Source organism: Oncorhynchus gorbuscha, linkage group LG14, assembly GCF_021184085.1.
Source record: "Oncorhynchus gorbuscha isolate QuinsamMale2020 ecotype Even-year linkage group LG14, OgorEven_v1.0, whole genome shotgun sequence".
NCBI classification, from domain to species: Eukaryota; Metazoa; Chordata; class Actinopteri; order Salmoniformes; family Salmonidae; genus Oncorhynchus; species Oncorhynchus gorbuscha.
This window is the reverse complement of record NC_060186.1, coordinates 25,525,080-25,537,789: the sequence shown is the minus strand read 5'-3', so window position 1 is coordinate 25,537,789 and position 12,710 is coordinate 25,525,080. Positions and strand designations below refer to the sequence as shown.

Here is a 12,710-nt window from a genome sequence, read left to right as displayed (position 1 = left end):
CGGAGTAGGTTTAGGGTTTCTGGGATGATGGTGTTGATGTGAGCCGTGACCAGCCTTTCAAAGCACTTCATGGCTACAGACTTGAGTACTACATGTCGGTAGTCATTTAGCCAGGTTACCATAGTGTTCTTGGGCACAGGCAATGTGGTGGTCTGCTTAAAACATGTTGGTACCACAGACTCGGACAGGGAGAGGTTGAAAATGTCAGTCAAGACACTTGCTAGTTAGTCAGAGCATTCTCGCAGTACACATCCTGGTAATCTGTCTGGCCCTGTGGCCTTGTGAATGCTGACCAAATATAGGCTACAGCTTGTTGCGTTGTGGCCATAGATATATAATCCATAGAAGGGTTTTGTAACCTCTTACCCTGGCAATTTGACTGTTAAACTCATGGGTGCATTAGCAATGGATGCCAGTCCTGATTCTGAACTGCCATCTATGGATTATATTTCTATGGTTGGTTGCAGCTGTCGGTTTGCCTTTTGCAGATTTCAAAATACAATTTTGGGGAAAACAGTTTGGAAAGCAAATGGCTACTGCTGAAAAGAGAAGACTAATCTGTCTGTAGGACCAATTAGCATCTAACGGCAGCACTCGTTTCAAAGTAGCTCATCTTGAGCTAGGCTATTGCCAAGAGAGGCACGTCGGCCATGACCAAATGACGAAGGTGAAGCTTTTGGTGAGTAAGTGTGACATTGGAAATTGTATTTGCTAGCCTACTGTAGCTTATGATCTAGACACTATATATATTGCCTCCTAATATTGTACAATCTGTGTTTCGCTTCATTGGCCTGGGCTATTGTTTGTTTGACTTCAAGACTGAAATGTCTTAATCCAGCCCTGCCTGTATGTGTGTGTGTGTGTGTGTGTGTGTGTGTGTGTGTGTGTGTGTGTGTGTGTGTGTGTGTGTGTGTGTGTGTGTGTGTGTGTGTGTGTGTGTGTGTGTGTGTGTGTGTGTGTGTGTGTGTGTGTGTGTGTGTGTGTGTGTGTGTGTGTGTGTGTGTGGGTCTTGCCTGGTCCCAGCTGCAGAGGGTTTTTGCGGGTGACTTTCTGCTTGTCCTGTAGGTTGAAGCAGGTCATCCGGTGCAGAGCAGAGTAGTAGGTGAAGAAGAGAGGACTGGAGGAGGAGTTCTCCAGGAACAGACGAACTACGTACACCTGGGGGGAGAGAAGGAGAGTTTGTTAGTTTCTCCTGTAAAGTCATTGAAAGAAAACGGCTACTATTTTGTCTCGGATCTGGTCTTAGAGTGAAAATAGATTTACAGATGTGCGACGACTAACTACCGTCTCTTATATGTGAATTAGAGTTCAGAGCAGTCGGACCTCGTGTCGGAAGCCTTTTGTACCCAGTCTCCCAGATCTTGTCGTCCGACCTGCTATCACTTTAGACTTGCATGTGCCGCGTCTGACCATTAATCGCACCTGTATAAATTGCACGTCGGCTTTGTGGGGAAAGACTCTGGTGTTGGGTGCTGGGCGTTCCCCTGTGTCCCCAATTTAAATGATGCTAGGGAAATGCTGTTTTCATAACAAGTGGGAAACTCGTAAAATACTACTTGTAAACGGGGAGAAACGAGTTCTGTGCGCTCACGTGCTTTAAACTCGTCGAGAGTGGCGATTGGCTGATATGGCAAACAAGATGCATCAACCATAAACTAAAAGTACAGCTATTATGTTGGCAAACTAATTAGTGTTCTAAAACAATATGAATAAATTATAAATAATGTTTTGTTGTTGCATTTAACTGCCCAAAATGCTGTTATCAAGGTAATTTCCTTAGTATGTGACTTCAGAGTTCAGCATGTGGGAAGAGTCGGAGTTCAGAGATGATAGACGAGTTTCCCATCAGTAAATACCAGTTGGAGGGGTATTTAAGTGGAGTTTTCCCAGTCGTATGCTGGTATTAACGAATTTACAAGATGTTATGAAAGTAGCATTAGGGTCAGAGTTAGAGTCAGGGTTAAAGGTCAAGGTCTCACTTACCTCGGTCTCACTCTCCAGACTGAACTTGATCAGACCGTCTACAACAGAGTGGTCAGAAGTGATGCGTATACCGCCACGGTCAGAGATCAACTCCGCTCTGAGGGGGTAGGGGTCAGGAGTTAGGTTAGTCACATTACAGAGGCCCAATCCCAAATGGACCCCTAGACCCTATGCACATGCCGAGATCGGAGAGGATTTGAAAGGTGTAAGCAATATGATAATAGCTTCACTTGCTTACTGAAAGGCTAGGTGGATGTTTATCCATATTGCATATACTCATCACATCATGTCAGTCAATAGGGCATTTGGGATTGGGCCACCAAGGATCGATAAGGACCTGATGACTAGATGTTCAGGAGTCTTATGGCTTGGGGGTAGAAGCCATAAGAATAAAGAAGAATAAAAGGTAAAGACAAACAGCTCCATGTCTGGACCAATCACCTGTCAGACTTGAACTTCCTGAGGATGTAATTGGCCAGTCTCCAGTCTCTCCTGGGGGTGTGTGATGTCTGGGCTGGGTCAGATGAGGGCGACACACACGCCCCGCTCACACATGCCCCATTCTTCTGCACCACCCCATTCACCTTGCCTCCATTCTGAACAGGAAAAGAGCTAGATGCCCTCTGCTGCTTCTGGCCACGCCCCTTTCCCCGGGTTCCTTGCCACTGGTCCTGAAAGAAATCCCTGACCTGCAGACCAACACACACACACACAGGGGTCAAATTCAACCCTCCGTCTCTTTTGTCTAGTGCCATGTCTATATCTGCTATCAGAGCAGAGTCATTTGGAAAACACATTTCGGTCTTCTTTTGTTTTGGGGGGGGGGGGGGTTGGCTTTAACAATGTTGACTTTGTAACACACGGAAACACACACGCCAGAATGCGGTTGGTATCGATTGCTAGATTGCAACTGGTTGTAAAAGCTGAGCTGGAGAGGGTGTGGGCCGATCATGAACCAGGACTTTGGGCACATGCACGCACAACTGGCGAGCTGTTTTAGGAGTACAACAGTAACCCACTACCTACACCCTGCCCAAAGCTACCAGGCTAGGGCCATATGATAATATAAGTCTGTACCAGGCTAGTTTTGTAGGCCTACCTTTGGTTTGAAGTGCACCATTCCCGAGTAGACGTTGGCATTATTGGACAGCTTGAGAGCATACAGGATCGAACTGAAGTTAGGGTCTCTCACTCCATCCCTAAAAGAGAGAGAGGTTCAAATGCAGAAGTCTTCATCAACACCTCCCGTCCATTCAGACAAGTCACCAATTCTGTGCCTTTTGAGAAGTGTTGAGTTCAACTCGTTTTAACATTCTTTCGTGAAGAGCACATTTAACTCCATGAAAAGAAAACATGTTTTCAAATGTTTTCTCCTAATGTGGGCTTCTGATTCCTCTCCTACGTTTAAAATGTGGATTGACCAGATTGTTGACTTTCTTCCTCTTGAAAAGCTCAATTGTGACCTCCGCAAGAGACAATCCAAGGTAGTTAGACTCGGTCTCCACTACTCAACTATATTTCAAACTGGACAGAGCGCATCTGGTGATTAAGGAAATATGTCTATATACACACACACGTGGAAAGTGCTGTAAAACGAATTATGTTCTCGTTACCTCAGCTAAAGCTGGAAATATCGAACATGATCACTGATAGTGCTACTGCAAATTTGTTGTTTGTTACATTTTATTCTATTATTTATGTCTGCCACATCTGTGAATGTAAATTGTGCTCTTTGTTGACTGAAAAACAAGAAAACTTTGAATAAAAACAAACAAACATGTTTTCACATCTCAAGAGGTAAAAAAAATATATAATAATACTATAGTAAGTGCCTATAATTAAGTGATTATGCCCTAGAAGCCAGTGTTTGGAGGATATATTGACATGGGTGTTAGGCCCGAGACGAAGCCTCCCAACACCTTCATTAGGCTACAATGGGACAGCTGGAGGTCAAATCTGAATATTGAAACAAATGTCGGAGAGACAGACAGCAAGGTTTATACAAATCTCCGCTGTTGAAAATGAAATGTTAGGTCTAAAAGAAATACGAGATAATGTCTAGATGCTGTTTATAGTGGAGATTAAGTTTATAAAGTGCCTGGCTGGGCTGATGAGACAGCGGATTGCGCAGTCAGATGGAATAGAGCAAATAGGCATTTTAACATCATAGATTTATCCCGTGGTAACTTATGGAATAGACACCGGCTTGTAGCTATTGGTGTACAACCGGGAGTGGCAATTGAATACAAGCTTCACCCATAGGAAACAGGGTTGGCGTGTTATACTCGACCCGCTCAGTTTTCCACCACAAAACTCCAGCATATGGACAAATGATGTAAAAGCAGATGAGCTGGTTCTAGTCTAGGATTTGGTTATTTTGAAAAATATATTTTTAAAGGAATTTTCACCATATTAATACGAGAGTTCAGTTCATGTAACAGGTTTGAACTTAAAATGAGGGACAGATGTAAACTTAGCAAAAACATAAAAACGCAACAATTTCAAAGATTTTACTGTGTTACAGTTCATAAAGAAATCAGTCAATTTAAATTAATGAATTAGGCCCTAATCTACAGATTTCACATGACTGAGCTTTGGTGCAGAAGAATGGTAGGAATAGTAAGCAGAGTGAGTTGAAGACAGGAGGAGAAATGGAAGTGAATGAGGGAGAAGTATCAGAGGTGGTCGGTGTGGTGAAGTTCTCGGAGCCCGAGGCTTGCAACATGGTCAGGATAAAGATGAGTCTGTAACAGTAGGAGTGATGTTTTTGGAAAAAGTGGACCCAGGGTGTGTGAAAACAGAGTTGAGTGCTGTGGAGTCGATGAGGGTAACCAGAAGTGGTCTTGTGATAATTGTTTGTGTTTCTGCTGGTCAGAGGGAGTAGGCGCACCACGTTAAACGAATGGGGGCAAGAGACGTGAATTGTTTTGCTCTCAAGAAAATGGGCGCCATTGAAAGGAGTGATTACTGGGGTAGTGGTAAATGTGAAAGCTGACCAACTGAAGGGGAAGATTCCCGGTGTTTGTGATGCTCGTCGCTTGATGCGACACAGACATGGTCTGTTCTTTTGAGTTTTGATGTTGAATATTTGCCCGACAAAGTGATGTTAGGATATATAAATGATCCTGTATGAGCTTTTGTGCCGAATACATTATGTTGTTATAGGTGTCAAGCTTATAGGCATGTGGCAGCAGTGTGTCGGAGGTTCCTAGGTGTGAGAAGTGTGCAGAAGGGCATGAGATAAAGGAATGTGTAGCATTGGTGAAAGTAGTGGTAGTGGCTTGCGAAAGTATTCACCCCTTGGCATTTTTCCTATTTTGTTGCCTTACAACCTGGAATTGAAATAGATTTTTTTGGGGGGGGGATTTGTATATTTTGATTACATAACATGCCTACAACCTTGAAGATACAAAATATTGTTTACTGTGAAACAAACAAGAAACAAGACAAAAAAGCTGAAAACTTGAGCGTGCATCTATTTACCCTCCCAAAGTCAATACCTTGTAGAGCCACCTTTTGCAGCAATTACAGCAGCAAGTCTCTTGGGGTGTCCTTATCAGCTTGGCACATCTAGCCACTGAGATGTCAAGGCAAAACTGCTCCAGTTCCTTCAAGTTGGATGGGTTATGCTGGCGTACAGCAATCTTTAAGTCATACCACATATTCTGAAATTGGATTGAGGTCTGGGCTTTGACTTGGCCATTCCAAGACATTTAAATGTTTCCCCTTAAACCACTCGAGTGTTGCTTTAGCAGTATGCTTAGGGTCATTGTACTGCTGGAAGGTGAACCTCCGTCCCAGTCTTAAATCTATGGAAGACTGAAACAGGTATACCTCAAGAATTTCCCTGTATTTAGCACCATCCATCATTCCTTCAATTCTGACCAGTTTCCCAGTCCCTGCAGATGAAAAACATCCCCACAGCATGATGCTGCCACCACCATGCTTCACTGTGGATGGTGTTCTCAGGGTGATGAGAGGTGTTGGGTTTGCACCAGACATAGCGTTTTCCTTGATGGCCAAAAAATTCATTTTTAGTCTCATCTGACCAGAGTACCTTCTTCCATCTGTTTGGGGAGTCTCCCACATCCCTTTAAGCGAACACCAAATGTGTTAGCTTGTTTTTTTCTTTAAGCAATGGCTTTTTTCTGGCCACTCTTCCGTAAAGCCCAGCTGTGTGGAGTGTACGGCTTAGAGTGGTTCTATGGACAGATACTCCAATCTCCACTGTGAAGCTTTGCAGCTCCTTCGGGGTTATCTTTGGTCTCTTTGTTGCCTCTCTGATTAATGTCCTCCTTGCCTGGACTGTGAGTTTAGGTGGGTGGCCCTCTCTTGACAGGTTTGTTGTGGTGCCATATTCTTTCCATTTTTTAATAATGGATTTAATGGTGCTCCGTGGGATGTTCAAAGTTTCTGATATTTTTTTTATAACCCAACCTGATCTGTACTTCTCCAGAACTTTGTCCCTGACCTGTTTGGAGAGCTCCTTGGTCTTCATGGTGCCGCTTGCTTAGTGGTGTTGCGGACTCAGGGACCTTTCAGGATAGGTGTATATATACTAAGATCATGTGGCACTTAAATAAAGTCCACCTGTGTGCAATCTAACTAATTTTGTTCACATCTGAAGGTAATTTGTTGCACCAGATCTTATTTAGGGGCTTCATAGCAAAGGGGATGAATACATATGCATGTACCACTTTTCAAATTTTCCCCCAAACAAGTCATCGTTTCGATTTCACATCACCAATTTTGACTATTTTGTGTATGTCCACTTCATGAAATCCAAGTAAAAATAAAATGTATATTACAGGTTGTAATGCAACAAAATAGGAAAAACACCAAGGGGGTGAATACTTGTAGGGGTGACCATGTGGCTGGGGATCAGAAATTTCCCGTGCCAGAGAGGCAGGTTGAGGTTTCCAAGATTAGAGTGGTGCAGAAGTTGTCATATGCTGAGGCAGTGAAGAAAGTAGAGGAAGATGGGTCAAGGGATCCTGAGAGGGGTGGTGTGAGTAGTAGATCTGTACCAGTACAGAAGGATAAACCAACAAGTTATATGTTTCAGTAATAATGGATTTTTTTTGGCACATAGCAATGGTTATCAACTCTACTGCATGGATGGAACGTAAAGTCGCAGAAAATAGAGGTTGTGGTGGCATCTGCAGAGAGGTATTTGGGTCAGCGATATTTGATGTCAGAAGAGTTACAGTGTGTCAAGTGGTGGCGTCCCATCCTGACGTAGGACTAAATATATTTAAATTGTGGAGTATGGTATTTATTTATATATTTTTTGTGAGTGTAGTGGTAGATGGTAGGTAAACATCAGCTAAATCGAGTGCTGTGTATATTATGGAACGCCGGTTGGGTCTTTGCGTGTCAAAAAGGATACACGTCATACAACACAAGACTATTTGACGTGTCAAATAATCTTGTTGACCAAACTGGACTTAATAATTTAACACCTAAATATATTTTTTACGTAGTTATAACAATATCACTCGTATTTCATGTCACAACGACTCATCGATACGTGTCGACGCTGGTAAAGTTTTGCCCTTCCCCAAGCTCTGGTCAGTGATGGTCATAAAAAAAAGCAAGCAAGCTATTATGGACCCTAGACGGATGCAAACAATGGCCTTCCCAAAAAACATAGCACAACGACAATCTGTTTCAGTAGCTATAGTTAGCTCGCTAACTAACTACCTAGCTAAGTATCATCATCTAAAATATAAGTAATTTATAAGACCGTTCTTATTTGATTAACAGTGGTTGGACCCATCTATGTGAAGCTAGCGACAATAAGGATTAGCAACAACTGTGGAATTTGCGGTTAGCCTTCAGAATAAAAGTATATTATTGACAGAGATACAAATAGTGGAATTATGCCATAATTGAATAGATCATGCTACAACGAGGTTAGCATGTTATATAAAATCAACAAACGTCTATGTTATTTTGACAAAAATCTGTTGAAATCACACCCAATCGCAGAAAATACTTTGCATCGGGGGTCAAACTTATTTCACTGTACAGCCTTACCTATGAATTGTGGATCAATGACATCGGGTATAAGTCTACTCAGTGATACCCAGAGAACCTTAGCATCATAGCTCTGCGGGAGTCTGAAACCACTGTGAATTGAGCCACATGTATTGTACTAATCAACCAACAATGTGTATTGAACACTACTCCAGAGGGAATGCAATGTGGATGTTTGGGAGTCTGAGAACTTTGGGAAAAAAGTACTTGGGTACTGAGTAGACGGATACCCCATTTCAGTGATCCCCAATCGAACCCTGTTCAACATGAACTAGTCTAAATATGGCATGATTCCACCAATTGTAACCTTCTGCGTCTCTTTCAACAAGGGACTTTTAATTTGAAAGCGAATCGCAAATTCCACTATTGTGGCTAACTTCCCAACACATACCCTGGTCGGATCAGGCCCCACTAGCCAGACGAAGCTAGGTGGCTGCTTATAACGTTAGCTTTGGGAAACAGGGTTAAGTAGCTGGATAGCGCGTTTTTTTTCTTCGTGAACTGAAGTTCAATTCCAATAGGCGAACAACAAGTGGCTACCTAGTGAATACTTACAAGGATTCCTAAATAATTGCTAAGAATATTGAAAATGACTACAGTTTCTACTGGTAATTGTTTTCAGGCTGGTTGCAATTTGGTGCTAGCAACCCCAGAAGTTGCTAATAACGTTAAAGATATTTGCCTTTTTTTATTTTTTAAAATCCGGTTTGTTTGGTGGCGGTTGGCTTGCACTTGCAGCACACACAACAATCTATAATATAATTGTGTTATTTGACGTGTCGAATATTGTTGTATCTTTTTGACAAGCAAAGACAAACGGCGTTCCATAGTATGTTGTTGTTGTTGGGGTTTGTTGAAATATAACGTCGTGCTTGGATCAGCTGCATTTTACTTCAGGTAACATGATTGTGTTATTTGTCTAGCTAATCTGCTAGCTAGCTATATATTTGTTCCACTCAGTGTCTGGAGGCCAAGCAATGGCTGTCGATGCCAAAAAGCTAACTTTGCGACAGGAAAAAAATTGATTGTGACCCGTTGCATTAACATCTCTAGCTAGCCAGTAATATAAGGTAATTTTTGTAAAGAATTGCTATTCTCTTATGCAAGTGATCAGCCTACTGCTAAATACATGGCTACAAATCACAGTAAAGGATGTGGGGCCCTCTACAGGATAACTCACGCACACACACCCCTGTAGCTCAGTTGGTAGAGCATGGCGCTTGTAACGCCAGGGTAGTGGGTTCGATTCCCGGGACCACCCATACGTAGAATCTATGCACACATGACTGTAAGTCGCTTTGGATAAAAGCGTCTGCTAAATGGCATTTATTATTATTATTATATTATTATTATTATATATTATCCAGCACACACACAGTCCCCTTTAGCTGAACGGATGTGACGGCGGGATTCTAGAGTGACGGACGGCCCAGCTGAGCCAATGGCGGAAGACTACAGACGGACGGCCCAGCTGAACCAATCAAAAGATCCGATCTCCCAGGATCAACCTACTTTCTGTTTTGTATAAATTGTATTGTAACGGTTCACTCTTTCTCTTTTTCCTGCTGTTCTGTGCGAGCGAATGGGAGAGCCGTATATACGTGTACCAGATATTCTCACTCTGAATAAATCTGTCGCTTGTCGTACAATCTACCACCTTGTCTGAATCGATCCTTAACCGGCTCACCCTTCTACATATCCTTTTATCAACATTATCTAGCTACCGTTAGGTCGCAACTTTTGACTAGCAAATTATACTAGCTCGCTAACTTGAATAACTAATTCTGAGAGACACAATAGCTACAGCCATGCATTTTTTGGTAAGTTACCATAGCTGCTTGCCCAATTAACCCTGTAATGGACCCTAGCTAGCGAACGTTAGCTAAATAACTAAGGAGAGGACTAGCTACATTTTATAAGGCTTAACGTTAGATACTGTATCTAGCTAGCTAGCCTACCGAAATGCCAACCAATCATAAGCCTAATGTATGAAAGTGGCATGCATCTCTGTCTAGTGTTATATTGATGAGGACGAATAACTTGGACGATTTGGCTTAGATAATTTATTAGGTGCTGCCTAGGCTAGCAATTCATCTCGGGTGTTTGTGGGTTATAATCAAATTGAAATGTCCCATCAACATTGTGCCGATAAACAAATGACTGGAGAGTTAAATGTGTTGTCCCCCCCCCAGACAATGATGCTTGATGGCAGACATTTTTCCTAGGGTGGACTACAGAGTCAGCTTGTGTTGTCAGGCCCGTCTATCCCTCTCTAGATGGACAATATGCTGGATAAAGATGTGGATGACTCCATAGAATGTAATACAACTTTTTATAATCCATTGGTGAGAATGGAAAATGTCTTCTCCCTTTCCCAACACAAACAAATACACACAAGTTGAGTCAACAGCAGTGCAGAGCCCCAGGATGGAGGGGTGCGGCACTGCAGGGTGTTGGGAAAACCAGAAGGCACATTTCTGTTCTAATGTACAATAAAGTAATTGATCCCTCCATGTCATTGTCACAATGTCTCCTTGCACTTCTCTACACCCACAATACTGCTTCTATTGCACCAATGTACAAGTATTCCTTGAATTGTACTACACTGCCATTACTGAATGTATGGCCACTATTTAATTGTGCTAAAGTATCCTGTATGTTCAGAATAAACGTTAGGTTTTACTATGCCCACTTAAATATGACAAAGACTAATGTCGTTATTACATTGTCTACTTTGAGTATTGTGAAAGATGAAGAATTCACATATGTTTACTTTTCCAACCAACAAGAGAGCGGAAACGAGATTACTAAAATGATCACTGAACTTGAGATGGGTTAAATGAAGTACTAACTGAAATCTGGAAACAGACAGGCCTGTAACATCTCACTTGTAGCCTAATATGAAATGAACTCCTGCAGAATTAAGTATTTCTTGCAGTACAATGATGCACCAAATGTTATTTTTTTTTCTGGGGAAAAGGAGTGGAGAAATACAGTAAGTTTTTTTTATTTCCGTACCTCAAACAAATGCAAATAAGAGTGTGTTGTTTTACATAACAGCTCACTGTTTTAACCACGTAGAATGCATCAATGACGAAGTTCATTCTTATCAGAAACATATTTTCGTTTTAACTGCTTTTAATCTTAACATGTTTGCAAGGGAAGAATATTTAGGCTACACTGTTAAGCGCTATTGCGTTCTCCCCGATGCCGTCGAGAGGATCAACTATGAAAGATAACTTTACAGATGTCAGCTAGCTGGTTGCATTATTTCTGATGTATGCATTGTCATTATTTCTCTTCTAGTTCAAGTTGACAGAAGAGAGGCAGGCGTATGCTAGGCCTGCAGCTTATCTGACTAGACAAGTTGATTTAAATAGCCTATTACATTTTCGGAAATTAATGTGGTTTAAGTGTTCCCCCCCCAACACCCCTGTAAAAAAAAAGTTGTCCCCCCCGTCTCTTCCTGTCATACAATGAGGCTAGTGTCCGATGCACAAGGCCCGTTGCTTCTCGCCACTATCCAGGCTAAGTAGCCACGTCCTCTGAAGTATCTGGTCTGCTAGTTCTGCATCTGACATCGCCATACACTAACTATAGGCTACATGTAACCCTGTTTTTTTACGTCTTTATAAGTAGACTTTGTTTACTTTTCTTCCTGTAACATGCACTTGACATGTTGAGTTAGCAGGATGTAGAGGGGCCGCGAGTTCAAAATTCGTGTATGGTTTACGTTCCAAAAAAGGTATTCTAGAAACAATAGCCAAACTAGGGCTTTACACTGATGGTGAACATTTCGAGAAATGTTGGGGGTTAAAATCTTATTATAAGTCACAGAAGGTGCACAAATGGAGTTGTCAACAAGTCTCCAAGTTTGAACAAATCATCGATGAAGTTTACCTGTTTCGAAACTCTGAGTTGTAGATGTCTCGGAGGTCACTTTTAAGTTTGGTTGATGCTCGATTTGTTTCATTCAAGAATTCATAAAAATCCAGTCCAATTTGGCAACGCGTTCTTACATTCATGGTGATATCCGATTGTGAGCAGCTGGTGAAATAGGCTACTTTGAGAAAATATAGCTATTTGAGTTTCATTGTGTAGAAAACATAAGTGATCATGGAGCCACTGAGTAGGATCTGCGGAAATCCTGTCAGACTGAAGAAACGAAACCGGACACATCACTACTCGGGGGGAGTTTCCTATCAAAGATATTTACAACTTTACAAGGTTACACCTAATAGGGGAATAATAATATCATACTCTGCAAAAGTTAAAAATGAAGTGAAAAGACAAATAAATCACTATTTTAGGAAACGCCCATAAACATATTTACAAGTTAAAGAACCAAAAATATCTGAACTTCAGCTAAAATATGATATTTTACTTTTGAAGAGAGCCAACAACTACAGGTTAAACTCTAATAATGCAAATAAACCTGGTAACTTCATTGTTCTAGCTGTGCTTCTGCCTTCTTGAACTCCCAACAGCTCACTGCGCAATAGTTTCTCCACGGTCTAGCTAGCTTTCGTTGTGGGCTCGTTTGCGGCCCTGCAGCAGGTGTTATCAAAGAGGATGTTGTTGCTCATTTGTTAGCTTCTCCCTTTTCTATAATTTATCTTTCAAAAAGAAGTTAACTTTCAAATGATCATCACCTGGTGAGTGGAAGTTTTTTTTTGTATGGCAGTGTG

General features: G+C 41.7%; 1 protein-coding gene across 1 annotated transcript in view; it reads right to left on the bottom strand.

The window, feature by feature from the left end:
- The window catches only part of LOC123994690 (putative helicase mov-10-B.1), a 35,435-nt gene extending 23,248 nt beyond the window's left edge, over nt 1–12,187 (bottom strand). The window contains exons 1-5 of the mRNA XM_046297591.1: nt 11,923–12,187; nt 3,083–3,182; nt 2,425–2,672; nt 1,984–2,080; nt 1,014–1,158 (exon numbers count right to left, since the gene is read on the bottom strand). Of these exons, the coding sequence (XP_046153547.1) occupies nt 1,014–1,158; nt 1,984–2,080; nt 2,425–2,672; nt 3,083–3,182; nt 11,923–12,047 (715 nt within the window). The 5' untranslated portion in view covers nt 12,048–12,187. The remainder of the gene's footprint in view (nt 1–1,013; nt 1,159–1,983; nt 2,081–2,424; nt 2,673–3,082; nt 3,183–11,922) is intronic.
- Between the last annotated feature and the right edge of the window lie 523 nt (nt 12,188–12,710).